Source organism: Oryzias latipes, chromosome 5 (genome assembly GCF_002234675.1).
Source record: "Oryzias latipes chromosome 5, ASM223467v1".
In the NCBI taxonomy this organism is placed as follows: domain Eukaryota; kingdom Metazoa; phylum Chordata; class Actinopteri; order Beloniformes; family Adrianichthyidae; genus Oryzias; species Oryzias latipes.
In genome coordinates, this window is record NC_019863.2 from 11,184,730 (window position 1) to 11,203,494 (window position 18,765).

The 18,765-nt window shown below is 39.2% G+C and overlaps 1 protein-coding gene across 1 annotated transcript in view; it reads right to left on the minus strand.

Moving 5' to 3' along the window:
* Positions 1 to 2,676: 2,676 nt before the first annotated feature.
* The window catches only part of ppp1r16b (protein phosphatase 1 regulatory subunit 16B), a 92,731-nt gene continuing 76,642 nt past the window's right edge, over positions 2,677 to 18,765 (minus strand). Inside the window, exons 5-11 of the mRNA XM_004068771.4 lie at positions 14,321 to 14,424; positions 9,926 to 10,050; positions 6,976 to 7,101; positions 6,801 to 6,876; positions 6,517 to 6,646; positions 6,228 to 6,363; positions 2,677 to 5,896 (exon numbers count right to left, since the gene is read on the minus strand). Coding sequence (XP_004068819.1) covers positions 5,429 to 5,896; positions 6,228 to 6,363; positions 6,517 to 6,646; positions 6,801 to 6,876; positions 6,976 to 7,101; positions 9,926 to 10,050; positions 14,321 to 14,424 — 1,165 coding nt within the window. The 3' untranslated portion in view covers positions 2,677 to 5,428. The remainder of the gene's footprint in view (positions 5,897 to 6,227; positions 6,364 to 6,516; positions 6,647 to 6,800; positions 6,877 to 6,975; positions 7,102 to 9,925; positions 10,051 to 14,320; positions 14,425 to 18,765) is intronic.

Here is an 18,765-nt window from a genome sequence, read left to right on the forward strand (position 1 = left end):
TTTCGATTTTGGCTAAAAAAACGCATCATCATAAAAAAAAAAAATAATAAAAAACTGTGAACCCTTTGAAAATGTATCAAAAGATGGAATGGGAGTTTAAGAGCAGACACAATAAAGACCAAACACAATGTAATTGATGGGAAAAATGAGAAGCATAATCCCTATGATCACTTCAATGGTTATTACAGAGGCATAGAAGTATCCCGCTTGCTGGGTTTCATCAGACCATGTGGAGCCACTTAAGTTTGACCGTTTTCTTTGTTTTAGGTTATCTGAGCTGTGACCCATCATGTCAGAGAGATAAGCCTGCGGTCCAACACACTGAACAGATGACTAAGCATTTTTATCTGACTTTTGAGACTGCCGTTGGAATGAACTGTGACTATTTCTTTATTTTGCGTGTATGTTGCATTTTTTTTGGCTTTAATTTACATTTGCATGACCAAATGAAAGAAAGAGCAAACATAACTAGTGAAGGAAGTGGTGGAAAAAACAAAACTTTCAATGAATTCTTTAGAGACTTGCGCTGTACTTGATCAGTCTTCATTCTTTGATACTATCATGCAAAAAAATTAGCACCTTCACCCTGTAGTGCAGAAAGGCGAGAAAGAGTGTGGGAGGTTTTCAGGAAGTCATGAAAAAACGTTTAACGTCTGTTCTGACATGTTGCCACCAAAGCCACACTATAAACACCTGTAAGATTCAAAAGAAACCGAAAGAATTTCACTTCAAGCTTCAGTCACTTGATAGGTAAGAAGTGCTGGTATGACTGTGCTCAGCAGTGGTAATTTCAGGAAATGACACTCTTGAGTTAAAAGCACCGTCTTTTGGTTAGAAATAAGGAAATTAATTAATGACAAAAGACAAGATTTTTTGCACACAGTTTATACAAAACTTATAAGTTAGGTTAAAATAACCAAAACAGATGTTTAAAATGAAAGGAAAATGTATGGGGAGTACACATTATCAATACGGATGGCTGCTTTTAAAGGGGTTGTGCCTAACAAAACGAAAGCTTGTTCAAAGTTTGTTACGCAACTTGAAATTAGAGTTTGGTGTGTGGCTAAACTTTAAAAAAAAAAAGGCTAAACAGAATAATTTAGGACAACATTGTAAAGAATCATTTACACACAAGCGGCAAGATGATGCCTTTGGAGAAAGAAAGAAGGGCGAGCAGCAGCAGAAAAGCATTGATCAGAGAACAGAGGCCTTTTCAGAATAGAGGTCAGGAGTATAACTAGTCTGAGAAGACAGCAGCTCTGTCACACACACACACACACACACATACACACAAAGTAGTTTTGTCACACGTGTGTTTAGTTAACTTTTCCTTTCAGAAAAGTACCCCATAAAACACACCGTTTATTTGTTTCTTTCATTCTTACAGTCTTACTACCCTTTCTTCCGAGTTGTTTCATCTGTGCAGATTTCATGTTTCAGCTGATGTGAATCATTAAAATTGTTGGTTTTTTTAGTTTTATCCCAGCTGATTGAAGTGATGGCAGCTATGCTGCTGTCGTTTTTCTTTCCTTTTTAAGTATAAAACTATGTTAAAAGAAAAAAAAAGTGACGTTTCAGGAGACCTCAGTACGTTTTGGTTTAACTAAAGACTACTTTTGGATCAGGGTCAGCCAGTCTGCTGCTCGGCGTATTTGGGTCATCTGTATATTTATTCCATTGCAAAGTCCTTTGTGTACGTTCATTTCTGAAAGAATTAAGGGTCAGCACTCTGCAGACCCTCCAACCTGAAAGCCAGGTTTATCAGGACTCCTGCCAGTGAGAAGCATGTCTTTATGTTAACATTTAAACCCCGCTAAGGGTTACCAGGAACACATCATGTTGGGTCTGACACCTGGTGCCTGTGTTTCTGTGTGTGTTGCATGATGCGTAATATTAGTTTAATACATTTTATACTTTAAAAACCAACTTGTGCTTTTAATGGAGAGTATCCCATCTTCAGTCATTGGTCCAGTGTTCCTGTATTGAAACTCTCAGGTTTGTGGTTTTAAGTTTGAAGGTTTTTTTTGGCTCTGATCCACTCTTCTCTTCAGTGAAGAGCACTGGCCAGCTGCTTTGCTCCCAGCGTAGCTGAGGAAGAGGCACCCAGTCATGGGTTTTCAGTTCCATTGTCCTCCTCTCTCTCTCTGTCTATATACTGTCAGCACACTAAAGAGGTTCAGATGAAAGAGTACCTTCTCTTTCCATTTGCTCAAGACACTCCAAGGATTATAGGGTGACCTAAATGTTTAACCAATTAAAGTGTTTGTGCTGCTAAAAAAAAGTCATTTAACAAGCACAAAAAGCAATGTATATGCTGATATGGTCCAATGAAAGATGTGTAGGTCTTGGAATCCTACACTCTGCAAAAGCAACAAAAACAGATTAAAGTTATCCGGAAAATCTTTGTTTTTCTTAAAGCTGCTTTTCCTGAATATCTTTCAGGAGCTTAACTGTCGTGTAGCTGAGCAACTGCTGCTGTCTGCACCTGTTGAAAACCTGAACCCTCAGGCAGGAAAAGAGAAGAAAGGCAAGAACAACAACCATGAAGGGAGCGGCTGAAGTCGATGCCAACCGCCGTAGATGAGGGGCAGCAGTAGAGGTCAGTAAAGAGAGCAGGGAATGTAGAAAAACAAAACAAGCAGCAAAAACAAAACAGCACGACTAATTACAACAAGATAGAATTTTCAAAATATACAATTTATTCAAAATGTTAATGCAACCACTGATATTTATTCCAGTAATTACATAATCAGTAGTTTAACTTTTTTTTTTAGGGACAGTGAAGCCTGCAGTTCAACACAAGGATCGATCTGTAGAGCAGATTATTGGAGGGCAGGTTAATTTTTAACATCCGGTTTTCCTTTCTGACGAACAGTTCAAAGTCATACACCTGGTTGAACTTTCATGGGCCAGCAGTTGGAATTTCATTTTTGCAGTTTGTAATAGAGCAAACATACACACCAAACTCAAAAAAAAAAAAATGCCAATTTAAAGATTCTCTGAGAAAGATGCACAGACACTGATCCTAGACCAGCAAAGACATCAGGATGAACAAGTTTGATATTTAAGACTACAAAACAGATGCTACAGTCTAACACTCCCCCCCCCCCCCCCACACACACACACAATACTGTTCATCCGTACAAATATTTTGTTTTTCCCTATTTGTTCTTCAAAAGCAACAAAAAAAAGACATTTCAATTCAAGGGTACAGATATGAGGAGAGAAATGTATGTACAAACTCATCTGTACAAATATTTAACAGTGAACAGATGATGCTACAGTGACAAATGTGACAAAAATGGCATTATGGGTAATCGACTTTTCTAAGGGATTGGCTTTTTTTTTTTTAAAACATCTTTGTCAGTCAAAAGACAGTTTGTTAGTGACTTTTTATAAATTCATTACCATTTTTTAAACTCAAAGAAGATGTTTTTTTTTTTTTTGGCACTTATAAGACCAGAGGAATAAAACTCTGCTTTGAGAGTTACATAAGAAGGTTGATGTCAAGCTCATAGTTTAGAATCCAAAACATAAGGAAGCCATATTTGAGAAAAACTACAACATCTCACAGATACAAAGTGGTTTAGAAAATCGCTTTGAGCAACAGAAAGGTGTGTAAAGTCATATTTTTAATTAGAACTGTTAATAAAATTAGATTTTGGTTTGTTTTTTGAGATGTTGGTTAGCAAAGATCATTTAAACCCTCATCACTGTCAGTAAAGTTGTAAATAAACATGAAAAACCGTTTACCTAATGTGTTTCTGAGCCAATTTAAGTCCAAATCAAATCAAAAAGCTTCTGTCTTTTTCACTTTCATCATGAGACACCAAATAACAAATGACCCAGACCTTAATGGAAGAAGAAGAAACAAATTCAATAAGGAAGTATTTCAAAATAAACAACCTATTTGTGTATGGCTGACAATTTTCAGTTCAGAGTAACAGTCATGCACTCAGTGCAGCGACTCATGAAGTGAAGCAGAATCTTTTTTCTAGTTTTACTTGAGCAGAGGCACAACCAATGATGTGAGTAGATAGGTACAGAAGAACAGGAGATGTTTGCAGGAGGAGGGGGTAAATTCTTTTCTAGTAGCTGATAAACCTTCTTTGTCCTTAGCGGTGCTAATCTAACTCTTTCTACAGCTGGAGCAAACAAACAGATACCGTTCTTTTCATGTAACTCTCAGCCAAAGTTTCTAAAAACGTCCAATTATTTGTTCAACATATTTGTATTTTGAAACTCATGCATGATTGCCGTTTTTGCATCTTTCCAAAGACTCTCATCTAGCTTTCAGTAATTCCTTTCGTAGCCTTTACATTTTCTGTTAAAGAGACAAATACAGTGATTGGGAAACATCTTAAGCCACACAATGGCCACCAGGAAAGAGAAGAAAAAAAACAAATAACACTGTTATTTGTAGTGACACAAACATAACTGGTATTTCACAACATGTACAAAAATCAAACAACAACCTTTATTTCACTTCATAATTTGACCCACTTTGTTCATATCAGAAGGTGCTTCGCTTCACCTCCAGCTCATCTCATACTCCATTCACTCTCCACACAGCATCCAAGTAATAAATACACTCAATTAGGATCCATCAGCTCTTTCTTTTTACATATTAGTTTTATAAATAAAGAAATGTACATTAATTTTCCAACCACGTCGGCTTAAATTATCCGAGTGAGCACAAAGTGGGTCACACAAAACACAAAGGATGAGCTGTCAGTTGAGGCTTTCTAAGGGGGAAGTGAAAGAATGACAGGATCTGATGTGGGTTTCAGGTGCCGCTCTACTTTTCTCTCCACTTTCCAATTTCCTGGAAGTATTTAGGCATAATGCAAATTCAGAATGGATGTGCAAGGTCCTTTGGTACTAAGATTTGCAGCGACCTGTAGGATGTAGACCGACATGAAGCACCTTAGAACTGTAATGAAGATGAGAGGAACAAGGTAAAAGAGCAGAAAGCTGCAGTCACACACAGTGTGTTTGTCCTGGAGGAAATGTTTAATAGCCTGTCAAGGATCTGTTTGCAGGGAGAAAAGAAATAAATAAAAAGGACGGAGAGCAGAAGATTCTCTATTTTGTGACTTCTATCGGTTCCTGGTTTAGATTTTCTCACATTTTTAGTGAAAAGCTTTGATTCAGGGACATCCTGCTGATACTGTGGCATTGCACATTTTTCCTTAACTGCTATGTTTCAAACATGTATTGGCGGGGGGAGGGGGGGGTGTCTCTGACTGGACCAGGCGTTGGAGGTAGGGGACGTTTTCCAACCACCCCTATAAACATTGCTGAGATTTAAGGAGGAATGGGATGTTAAACGCCGGAACTCTCCAAGTTTCCTTCCTTCCTGTCCTCCCTTCTAAAGCACATTGATGAGAGGGCGTCCGCTGATGTCAACGGTCACTTGACCGACATGCTAGCACACGCAGCAGCAGGTCCTTGCCTTGGGCGGCTCCTCCTCGACTGGCTGTTTCAGCTTGAGAAGGGGCGGGTCACCGCTGGTTGGTGTGTAGTAAACTGCGTTGCCGTTGGAGGAGACCAGCGGCATGCGGGGGTCCTCAGAACCGTTTTTGGCATCGATGAAGGACTCAGTAGAGCCATTACCAAGGTGACCATTGAACAAAGGGTGATTCAGGAATTTAGCAGCGGCCCTCTGTTTCTTTAACTCCGACAAAGTCTGACCGCGCTCTCTCCCCTCTTCCTGGGATGGCTGGACGGTGACGACCCCGCCCTTCGCGGGTAACGGCGTGCCACCGTTGACAGGCAGCTGAGCTGGCACGGACGATGTTGTGCAGATGAGGCCGTTCTGTTTGCTGCTGCCATCTTTAAGGATGGTGGCCAGCTTGGGTTTGTCGGGCAGCTCCACAGCGACAACTGGCTTGACCTGCCAGACATCAAGGAGGTTTATTTTCATTGTAAACAATGAGATGATGTCCTTTACAAACAGATTTTTCAAATTACTTGAGCCACAACACCAAAACAATAATCCAGATTCAGACTTCTTACATTTGTTCAAACACCTCTTCAAGAAACCAGTAGATAATTTGACTCACTGTTTTTTTTCTCCTTTCTGCCTGTTGCTAAGCCTTAATGGAAGTTCTACATGATTTTACCTTTGACATGCCAACAAACATCCACTCTGACATTTCAGATTTTTTACTTTGTAGACAACAGAAATTATTTCAATTAGCAGAAAAGGAATGAATAGGAAATACCTGATTGTTTTCCTGATCCGACTCCTTCTCTTTCACTTCCTCCTCCCTTCCTCCCCTCCACACAATGGCCTCAGTCTCATACTCTTTGCGACATAAGTTGTGTCTATCTGACAGACTGGCCCGCCGCACCACTTTGCTGTCAAAACAGGTCAAGTCCCCAAGTAAGATAAAGTACAAGCAGAAAAAAGCAAACATTAAGTGATAGAAACATCTGGCCTTTTTCATTTAATTATAAATCTGTGACGATGGAGCAGTGGCTACAGAGAGACCAGCAGGTGGCAGCACATACCCACGGCTGCCTGCGCTGGAGGTGCGCCTGCACAGCGAGGTCTTATGTTTCAGCTGAGACTTCATGATTGTGTCATGTTTGTGTTTCAGGTCCAGCAGGATGGCCCTGAACTCCTCATCCTCACACAGATCTTTCAGAGATGACCATAAAGAACATGTCAGTGCCTTCACATCAAAACATAATACAGCAAAACTCTGAATTTAATGGGTTTTTGCTTAAAAAAACAGCCGAAACAACAACGTCAAAGTTAGAACACACTGAAAGGTACTGAGCTATGAGTCTACCGATGGGAGTCTCTTCTAAGAAGGTCTTGCCATTGAGACTGGCTCCATGCGACACCAGCAGCTCTGCCAAAGGCATCTGAAAAAACACAAACAGCAAATTATGTTGATGACTTAGGAAAAACAAACAACTTGGGTGTGCTTATCAGCTTCACACTTCCTGTTGTGTTTTCTTTACCTGACCCCAGCATGCTGCAGCATGAAGAGGCTGCCATCCATCCGAGTCTCTCAGGTCCACGCGAGCCCCCCCCTCCAGCAGCAGCTCTGCAGCCTGCACGTAGCCATTTGCTGCAGCGACGTGCAGCTGCAAGTCAAAAACATACAGCTCGGTTTATTTTAACTATATTTTCTACATTTCTTAAGGCATCTATAATGGAATTTTGACTTGTGGCTTTCGATACAACTGTTGATCATTAAAGACGACACCCAGAGAAGAAGAAAAAAAACATTTGATACGAATATTTATTTGTTTTTGTAGGTCTGAGGATGCATGAACCACCGAGCATATTTAATCTAATCATTTCCTAATCATCAGCATCATTTCAGACGTATGATGGAACAGCTGCAGCTGAGCACTGATCCTGCCGCCTCATTATGCAGGTCAGGGGAAAGCAGGGCCACTGATGCCTTTAATGGAAAATCAGAAATAAAACACGTAGAAGTTAGCAGAGCCTCAACAAGTAAAAAGGCATCTGAGGAATGTTCAGGCGGCTGGGTAGCTCGGTTGGTAAGGTGAAGGGCTGCCACGCAGGAATCCAGGTTTCGATTCCCGGAGGGGAATAAACAACCATATCAATGGTGAGCAATTAACATCGCTACAGCTCCCCGCTCCCCCAGGGGATGGGTCAAATGCGGAATAGAATTTCCCATTGTAGGATAAATAGTAGACCACAATTATTATTATTATTATTCTTAGAGGGCTGATCTCTGAATTTAGATGTCCTGGTTTAGAAAAGGAGATCTAAGGATAAAACTCTACCAGACAGATTTTTTAAAAATTCACCAATCAAGAAAAGAACTGTCTGGCAGAAATTTTCCCATATAAAAAATGTTAGGTAGCAGTAGCCAATAAATAAACACAATAGGCAATAAAAGTCTGAGACATCCTTTAACAGCGTGCTCATACAGCAGTGAAAACACAACAGCACACCCTTCTTTATAATTTTACAACACTACCAGCAGACCCTGAGGAGAAAGGTAGAAAAACATTTAGATTATTGAATTCATTCATATGATACAAGGATAAAGAATTAGCATCACATTATCGGCCATCAGCAGCTTCTGGACCTAAAGATCTTTTCTCTAATAAATCCATAAGAACAAAGTGGATGATCTTTAATGTGCTGCAGATGTTGCATTCAAGTCCCAATCAAACCTTGGGTTTCACCTCCATGAACCTTTACTTGTTACACTCATATCATTGAACACTAATACACACAAGGAGAACTTCGATGGGGATGTGGAAAGTCTGAAAGTGTCTGAAGTGAGTGAAATGGTAATTAGAAATCTAGTACCAAGGGGAAGTCACGTTAGATTCAAAAAGTACACAAACAGGATGTGGATATCAGCATTTAAAACCTTGTTTTTTCCCCCTTATTATTATTAATTAGACTGAAAGAAAACCTTATTTATGTGTGTAGAAGAAAACCAGACAAACTGCAGAGGAAACATGACATTTTCCAGTCCTTCAAACCAAAGTAGGAACAAAGAAACAAAGTAATGAACTCAAAAACAGATGATAAATATTGCATAATGTCTCAGCAGCTCCACTCCCTTCTCTCCTAAAGAAGATATTCTAATAAGCCACACTCCAGTTTGTTTCTCTATGCTTAAATGAAGATTAACAGAAAGCACAAATCAGTTAGAGAAGACTCGGAGACAAACAATCTGGGATACGAATTTAAAGCTTAAGGGGTTATTTTAGGACACTGTTTACAGCCAGTGATCTGGCAGTGGCTTTATATTGTAGTCAAATCCCAGATACACAAAACAGACCTCATTAAGTTCTGTGATGCAACACACACTGCTCAGAATAACAAAGAGGTCATAGTTTTTGCTTTAAATCCTTTTTAACTGTTCTGTGCACTGACATCCCAGAATAATACCTGATATAATGTTGTCAGAGGACTTTAAGTCATCTTTTTATCTCATAAAACCAAACCAAAGAGACTTTTCTCACCAACAGAGCCCACCTTCATCTTCCTCAACTCCGATATCTGTTGTGGTAGTGTTCCCAGCCCAGTGCTCTACTTCCTGTTTACACACACAACTGTACAGCCACTTTCAACTCTAAGACTCTATTCAAAATCATTCCTGTGAATGCCCTGGTGGTCTGGAATTTTGTACAATAAACATCCTAATGGAACGATATTACTAAATAACTTGTAACCCTTGTGCTATCCTAGACACTTTAACATTGGGAGTTGGGTCATCTAGACCCACTAGACAGTGCTCTGAACCTTTTTTTCTTCAATGATTTGTGATCTTCACTGGTGTCCATGGATTACATGAAATCTTTCCACCTTTATCCACCTTTGTCATGGTAGGAAGAACACGTCAATGTAAGGGTGGGGTCATAGGATAGCACACGGGGTAAAGGATATGAGAAATCCTATTCTGTATAAAAATATTAGTGTCCCTTCAAAGTCTGTTTTGGTCTTTTTAGGTGCTCTCTTTGGCGAATCATTAAATCCACTGCTCTCTTCTTTGGGATAGAGAGCAACCGTTCTTAAACTATTAAAGTAGATATATATAGTTGTTGGCTTTCAAAGATTTATTTAAAATAAAATTTGGTTAAAATCCGATTTTAGTTAAAGACAATGACGTTAAAATTGCATTAGGCTGTAAAATGGTGAGGACTACAAATAAATGGAGGAAGCTTTGTTTTAAACAAAGTAACAGAACTTCATCCTAATAATAAAAGCCACAATTTAAAGAGCAAAAGAACCAAACATAAAACAAGTCACAAAATTAGAATGCTAAAACAACATTCTTCATCCTGCAATACATTCAGATGGTCAAGCGGCTAAGCAGAGTCATAAGAACTATTCTATCTGAAAACCTGCCTCCTACTTTTAGCCAGCAGGACTCAAAAATGAAATGAGACGTTTCAGGGTTGGATTGCTTACCAGTGTGGCCCCCTGAGCATCCTTCTTGTTGACTTCCTCTCCCTGCCTGAGCAGCTCCTGAATGTCCCCCAGCATCCTCCTCTCCGTTGCTGCTCGTGTCTCATTGATCATCTCCTGGGTGATGCCTGTCATGCACAGAGAATCACACTATATAAGCCAGAGCAGGGCTTTTAATAAATCTTTGATAGAACATAAATTGTTTAATATGAAATTCCTACAGAGCCTTCTGAAACCGGGTAAAGGATTCACTGAAGTGACGAATGGGATGTCTGACAGAGGTTTACTGGTTCCAACAGGAACAAACTGCTTAGTAAAACTGACTAAGGTCAGATTTACTTTATTTATATGCTAAGGTGAATTCGGTTAGCATTTTTGCATAAACAGCAAAGAACCAGAGCAGGGTGGAACAAAGTCATGACAGAGCTATTTGAGTTTACAACAAAAAAAAACAATAAAGGAAAAAACATTAATAAAACAAACAGAAGAAAAATTAGTAACTAAGAAAAAGGACATGATTGTAAATAGGGTGCAAAAACTGTTTAGAGGTAAGAAACAAAAAGAAGTGCAATAAGTACTGAACATACAACAAAAATAAAGAATTTACAGCATTAGTATAAATTTACAAGGACATAAAAGAATTTACTTTTTTTGTTCCAAAAATTTGGAAGGTTTATGAGTACCTATTCAGAGAAACATTATATTTAAATGTTATTGTTTCAGCATTTTAAGATGAAGATGGTTAAGTGATTGATCTTCACATACATCACTTCACTTGCCCAAAAAATTCATTCATGATTTTTCTAATGAGAAATAATCTGCACCTATTTTAGAGAATTGATCTGCATGTGCTATGTTGATTTCTAAAATAGTGTCGTCTATTTTTATAAAATGATGAAGCACTTCATCTTTGTCATGTGATTTATTGATACTTAAGGATTCTTAATTCTTTCTGATAAAAAGTTGATGATAAATCATGTAATAAAAATGGTCCAGTAGAACAGGGGAGGGATTATAGAAGTTCACTTCCTTTCACTCCCTTTCAAGCAATCTTTGATTTAATGTCTAATTATCCTAAGTTTGATGCGTCTTTGTATGAATGTATAACTGCTGATTGTATTGTTTTGTGCATCATTCTTGCTTTGATTTCTTGAAATAAACCATTAAATTAAGTTCTGTGCAACATTTCTATTTGGGCTTTAATAACATGAATCAAAGCTGTTTTGGTTTTTTAAGTCACTCGCATAAACAAGTGCAATCGAACAGCACGACTAATCTGCCTTCCTGCTTTTAGGAAGCTTCTGTGCTGTGAGCGGGAAGCTTCTCTGGGAAATCCATCTGTGCAGCGCAGCAGTAAGACACTGCACTGTCCAAAACAACATGATGCAACCCAAACAGTAACATTCCTCACAACGTGTGCAGTCTAATATGCAAAAAAAATGAAGCAGCTTCTCCAGGCTATCAAACTTTCAAACTTAAATGTTTACCACATTGTTGTCAAGGTTACACTGTTCTTAAGTAGCAACAAACAAGTCCAGTATCCATAATGGCTAATTAAGTCTAAAGTTACAGCTAATTTTCTCCTGAAAGCATGACCTTGTATTGGTTTAATGTAAAAAGAGTGTGGAACATAACTCAACAAGCTTGTGTCCCCACAGAGGACAAAAGGCAAGAAATTCTTTAAAAGCAAAATAATGATTCAATACTCTGCTGTCGCCAATTTTTAGGATTTAATTTAGCAAAACGGATAGTCTCTGCCCCTCTCTAAGCTTGTATTCAGCCAAAGATAGTTTAGTAAAAACAAAAAAAAGGATACCTGCATATATGGCATTTTACTGCTACACTAAAGTGAGCTACATACCATGAATATTACTGTTTGGGTTTAAATTCTTAGAAGTATGAATTATTAAATGAATTGTATTTGAGTTTGTATTTTCTTTCCATTTTTCAGAGTTTTAGATTTTAGATAGGGAGCTCTGGTTTTTCTCTTCGCCGCATCCTTGAGTCTATTTTCTACAATACAGTGAGGGTTCAGGAGCATCATTTCTTTTTAAAGTGGATCCTGCCTCTCTGGTTGGTTGAAACATTTTCAATCAACAGCTAGAATCTAATTTTTTTAATGTTTGCATTGAGTCAGCTTAGTTAATTTTTCAGATATGTTGCTTTAAAACATCCAAAACTTTCTCCTTCGGAAGAAAAGGGAAAAATAAAAATAGTAGACATGCTTCTGTTTACTGAATGCATGTTTTTAACCGCAGTCATCTATCATCTTGCGACTATAATCAATCAATTGCCATTTACCAAACACTTTGGTGGTGCTTAAGGTAACCAACTCAACTGTCATCTTCAGTAACAGGTAGACAGATTTCCCCCTTCTCTTCTCACTGAGTCGCATCACTTTTTCTGAAGCTCAAATGAACTGGGCTCTGCAAAGGAGGATCAAGGGTCAGTAAGATCTGATTGATTATGCAAATGAAGTTTTCTAAATGTGCAAGTTTGTGCCTGTGTGTGTTGAAGACAGACTGGGAGTCTCTGGAGGGAAAAGGATTTAACCCCACTACAGTGCTGACAACATTACCAGAGCAATTAGCAGCTCTGCGCTGCCTTTGATCTTCTTAATAATCATTCTTCTCTCCTGCTGAAGCGCTTTCTGCATTCTGCAGCTCCACTGATCCAATTGCTAAAGGACCTCATTTTCAACAGAGTTGTCTCTATTCAAAACGCCAATTCTGTGTCTGTAATTCTTGCCCAAGATTCTCTCATATTCAAGATAAGACCTTCTGCCGGCTAAAAAAAGAAGCTGTTCTAAAAAGAACAGCGGCTGGGTAGCTCGGTTGGTAAGATGAGATGAATTTCCCTTCGTGGGATACAGTATAAAAAAAATAAAACAAAATAAATAAAAATGTAATGTGGTGTCAGAAGTCCTAATTGTACACAAAGAGCATATTCAAAGTATTAAAGATAGTGCTGCTATAAAACACATTTTTATCTTAAAGACCAACGCTGATGAAAATCGTGTTTTTGGTGTTTAACATGCTCTTGTAGCTTCTTCGTCATCATGGAGGACATACTGTACATAAAAGAAAGTTACGCTTAAAATTGCATTCTGATTATTTCTTTATTCTAATTGTTGTGAATCAGGAGCCGATGAGACGACTTTGCCGTTGGTAAAAGCTTACGGTGGCAAGTCACAAGCTCGCTGCTCCGCTCCATTTTGATGCATCCACGTGGAAACAAACAGATCCATGTACGTCTTTGTTTTCCTCGTTCGAGTTAGCATCTTGCTCATAAATGCTCCAATATTTCTCGCCTTTTATTTTTATGTTATGTTGGGGGTGTGAGGGGCTCTAAGCCATCAGGAGAAAGTGTAAAAAATGGATGATGGGAAATTGGCCAGGCTTACATAGCGCCAAAGGTCTCGCCCACAAGCTAAAGGGAAAATTCTTATGAAGTCCTGCCGCTACGCAGAAACTTTGTCCTAGAAAACAACACTGATTTTTTTTGACTAAAAATGGCATAGTCATAGTTAAAAGACCACTGGCAATGCTTTTTACTATAGATCAAAAGATGCTCAGAGTGAAACTTTAACAGCTTTTTACAACCTTTAGTTGATCAACTAAACTGAACAGAGGGGATGCTGCACCAGCCCCTTCTTCTCTGTTGCAATGAGGTCTTTTCAACTGGAGGCTGAAAGGTATCCTGTTCCTGAGGAAACTTTACTGCTACTGCCTGGGGATGCATTTGCAGGCAAACTAGGTCAACAAACAGCTGCCCACAGACTAACCCCTGTCTCAAACGTCAGTGGGAATACATGAAGGCTTAAAAAAGAGGCATGTCTATGAACTGAACTTCCTTTAAACTTCTTAAAATGCTTTGAATCAGATATGACGACTAATCTGGATTATTTCAGAGAAGTACATTTTTGCATATTTAGAGATGAAAAAGTTGGCATAATTCTTGTTCAAATATAACACTAAGCCACCACATTTAAAATTTTAGTTAAGTGTGTACAATTTGTTTCTTTATTGAAGGCTATGTTAACGGTAACAGTTTATCCAAAAACCTAAAAGACTCAAGTCAGTCCAAGGTAAGTTATGCTGCAGGACTCCTACTGAAAGGTAAAACAGTACAAAACAGTATGTCTGGACATCAGTGCAGAGAGATGTCTCTCCCTGTCGAATCAAACGAATTGTTTACTGCAAAATTGCATAAATACCCTTATCTGCATCCTGTCGAGTGCGGGACTTATCTCACTGCTTTGCCATTCTGATAAACTTCCAAACGGACTCAGGAAAAAACAAAGCATTCTCATTAGTTTCAGCGATGACTAGACGGAATCTGCACACTCTGCCGTCTTCGCCTGTACGTCTCTAACCTCATGAAACATTTGCAGCATACCTCTGTTGGCCATGGCCGTCTCAATGATGTCCAGTGTTGGGTCGTCCTCGCACAGATCGTAGGGCATGTTTCCATCTGAGTTGACAGCCAGCAGATCTGCACCACTGTGGAAAAGTTACATGAACAAATAAAGCAAAAAGCCAATTTTTAAAAGGTTAAAAAAATATCTGGACAAACTTAACTTGCACAAACTAAATTGTCTGTACAGTGTTCCCTTGTTTATTGCGGGGATATGTTCTAAAAAATAACCCACAATAAATAAAATCCACAAAGTAGAATTACAGATGTTTTAAGGCTGTAAAACCTGTCACTACACACTTTATATGCTTTTTTTCAGACAGACTAAGATTTTCTTTCACTTTTCTCTCTTGTTTATCTCTCAAAATTCAAACCTTCAAAAAAATAATTTAAGTGTTATGAAATTAAAAGAAAGATCTGATCGCATTCTGTACAGGAGACACGGCACAGAAGAGATTGACAAGATCTCCACGGCTGCACGATATGAGGAAAACTTGCGATTTGTGATGTTAGGGATCAATATTGTTGTTTCTCTTTCGGCTTTTCCCATCAGGGGCCGCCACAGCGAACAAGTCGCATGGGAAACTTGGCAATGTTTTACGCCGGATGCCCTTCCTGACGCAACCTTCTCAAACCGGGCTTGGGACCGGCACAGAGGTAGAGAAGGGAACAGGGAACAGCCTGGAGTCGAACCCGGGTTTCACGGACGGAAGGCGCCGCAGACCAGCACGAGCTAAACCGGCAGGGATCAATATTGCAATGTTGATATAACTTGCGATACATAAACAAATAGCGAAACAACTAAATACATCATTTCCATTTTACTGCAACAGTTTGACTTAAATAAGAGTCGACATAACTAAATTTATACTCCAAATGACCCTCGTCTACGTAGGAGGCGAGCATCTAACATAAAAGGGGTCCATCTGATTGCTCAATCATGTAAAGGGATTTATCTGATTCGTTAAATACTTCAAGCTACCATAAGATTGTTTCAGCACAATTAAGGTAACCATTTATTGCAATTTCTGCCGACTTTTGCGATATGGGTATTGCACGGCGTGAAATCGCACTAAGGATAAATTCGTGATTTATTGTGCAGGCCTAGTCTCCAGACGCAGAACACAGAATGCTGTTAAAAAGGGAAAAAATATAGTGCAAAATTGCACTGAAAAAAATCTGCAAAACATCAAGACCCCAAAAGATGAACCGCAATAAAGCATGGGATCACTGTACCTCACTGTTAATGAAAGTAAACGTACAAAGTTTACTGAAATTACTTGAAGCTGACATAAGAAACAAACAAACTAGGCTTGAAGGAAAAACAGATGTTTAAAGCCTCGGTCACGAGGACCAATATGGGGGTTGACCCATGCGGGTGGTTTCCGGGAACTTTCTGAGATCAAAACCTGGCCAAAAATTTAAAAAAAGCAAGTTTTACTGAACTCTGATCTGAGTCTGTGGCAGTACCTGGAAAATGCCGTCTAGAGAAGGAACCCGCAGTGTAAAAAGTTGGAGCAGTTTATTGACAGGTGATCTCCCTGACAGATACAGATTTATCAAGACATGAAACCAACATTGTATGGAAACGATTGTGTAGCATAATTAAAAATAAAAGTCAAAACCAGAAATGCTTTTTCATTTACAAAATGAAGCTGCATTTTTTGACTCAAAATTTAATTGAAAAAGCACTCCTTCAAAATGCTTTTTCATTTCCTTCCTCAACACAGCTAAAGAAAATGGTATTTGACATTTCATTTTCAAAAGGTTCTCTGGTAAATGTGTAGCAAAATTCATTTAGAAATGTCTAATTTGACAATTAAAATGGATTAACAGAAATGCTTTTTCATTTTCAAAATGAAGCTGCATTTTTTGACTCAAAATAAAAATAAAAAAGCAATACTTAAGAAACGCTTATTCTGTCTCATAATTAAAACGAAAACGCAAAGAGGGGATTGCATTTGCATTTTCACATCCACCCTGCGAATAGTGTCTCATATTTCAATTCGACTTAGCATTTCCAGAGGGGAGGCGTGGCGATGACGTCAATGCTATCTCCGTGTGTCCGGCTGCTAAGAGACACATGCTGGAGCAGCTTTGTGTTAGTGGCAGAGGAGATGGCTTTGTGACGTTTGTGCTCTCCTGAGGATTGTACACAGCTTCTCAGGACTATGATGCAGAATTTCCGCCTTCCGCGGTCCGTCGTCGAAACTTTCCCCCGGACAGGCAGCCGGATCGGCGAAGGCGGAAGTGCTGCTAGTGCTACACAGACCTGAGAAAATAAACCATCATATGAATTTGTGTTTCTAGTGGTGTCCAGACAAAATATAGGCTGATGTAATTCCCACATATTTACATCCAAGACAGTAATACAATAATAAAAGGACAGATCCGTGGCTGTGTTGCTCCAAAAGATGCGTGTTGGTGCAACCAGCAAACGTTTAGCATGGGAAATCTGCTATAGCTGTTGATGGGGCTCCAGTTGTCATTGAACAGCAAAATCAGCGCCACACTGCAGGAAACTATCTTCTAAATGTGCTGTTATTGCTGTTATGACTATTATTAAGGGCTTGCTCGCTCATAATGTTTGAAATCCGTGTGGTCAGTGATTTTTTCTTGGCTGCAAGGACCCGAAAGAAGCGTTAGCATTAGGCTAATGCGTGCTAAAAACAATAGCCATGGAGGAACAGAACTCCAGGCGGCCAATCCAGCAATGAGAAACTTGGATGTCAATATGTGGGAATTACATCAGCCTTTATTTTGTCTGGGCACCACTGGAAACACAAATTCATATGATGGTTGAGAGTTTCTCAGGTCTTTGAGCAGCATTTCCTTCCCCTGCGCTTCGAAGCATCCCCGGACTAGCTTTCTCTCCGGGCTAGCGGGCCGGTTTAGCTCCGTCCAAAGAGCTAGTCCGAGGGAGAAGCTTCCAACAGTGCGGACAGCAGGGCTTCCGAAGGAGGCTGTGGTACCAAACTCTGGACCGCATAAGGCGGAAATGCTGCTAAGTAGTCCCGAGAAGCTGTGTACAATCATCAGGAGAGCACAAAGGTCACAAAGCCATCTCCTCTACCGCCAACACAAAGCTGCTCCAGCATGTGTCTCTTAGCAGCCGGACACACAGAGATAGCACTGACATCATCGCCCCACCTCCCCTCTGGAAATGCTCAGTCGAATTGAGATAAGCGACACTATTCGCAGGGTGGATGTGAAAATGAAAAGGCAATCCCCTCTTTCCATTTTCGTTTTAATTATGATACAGAATAAGCGGTTTTCAAGTAGAAAAGGAAAAAGCATTTTGAAGTACTGCTCCTTCATTTTAATTATGAGTCATTTCATGCAGCTACATTTAGAAAATGAAAAAGCATTTCTTTTAATCCACTTTAATTGTCAAATTAGACATTTCTAAATGAATTTTGCTACACATTTACCAGAGAACTTTTTGAAAATGAAATGTCAAATTCCATTTTCATTATCATTTTAATTAAGTGACAGAATAAGCTGTGTAGAAGTGAAAAAATGAAAAAGCATTTTGGTGGATTGCTTTTTCATTTTAATTTTGTCAAAAAATGCAGCTTCATTTTGAAAATGGAAAAGCATTTCTGGTTTTGACTTTTATTTTTAATTATGCTACAGAATCGCTTCCATAACATTGTGAAAGGTAGCATCATTTTTGTTTTGTTGGCTGGATAGCTGAGTTGGTTAAGGAAGTCTGGCACATTGGAAACCAGGGTTCAATTCCCAGGGGTACAATTAGCTTCATCCAGGAATGGGTCTTCCAGTTGGGGAAGACCCAACTGGAAGACCTGTTCCCCAACCTGGATAAAAACAGGGTTGTGTAAGGAAGAGCATCCAGCGTAAAACTATCTGCCACACTACCTGTGCAAATCAGTGAAAGTTGATTCGCTGTGGCGACCCCGGAAGGGATTTTCCAAAAGGTGAACCAGCAACCATCATTTTTCTTTAGGTCATTTTTGTTTAGGTCTGTATCATTAAATTGGTAATTAACAACTTTTGTCAGTTTTACATTATGACAGCAACCATTGTGGGTTTTGATTGCGAGAGTACAAATCATCTTTTCCATGTGAGAAGTTTGTAGAGATGTGGGAAATGTATTAAAAAAGACAAAATCCACAAATGTTCTGAATCAGTGATGAATTCTTCCATTTCTGAGCAGCTGCTCCTGCCTATATTAATTCTTCATGTCATTCTCATAATGAGCTCAAATGAGAACACAATTGTTTGGACAGGTCCTGAGTGCCAACAGAAGACAGCAATGGGGTTTCTGTTGATGCAGGAAATAATTCAGCAGGATGTGTGGTGACACTTTATATTCATTTGTCTGGAATCCTTCTAAGTGTGTCTAAATGATTATTGTATCTTCAATTAAGATCTGATAAAACCAGAGTGATTCAGTCGAAAGGTTA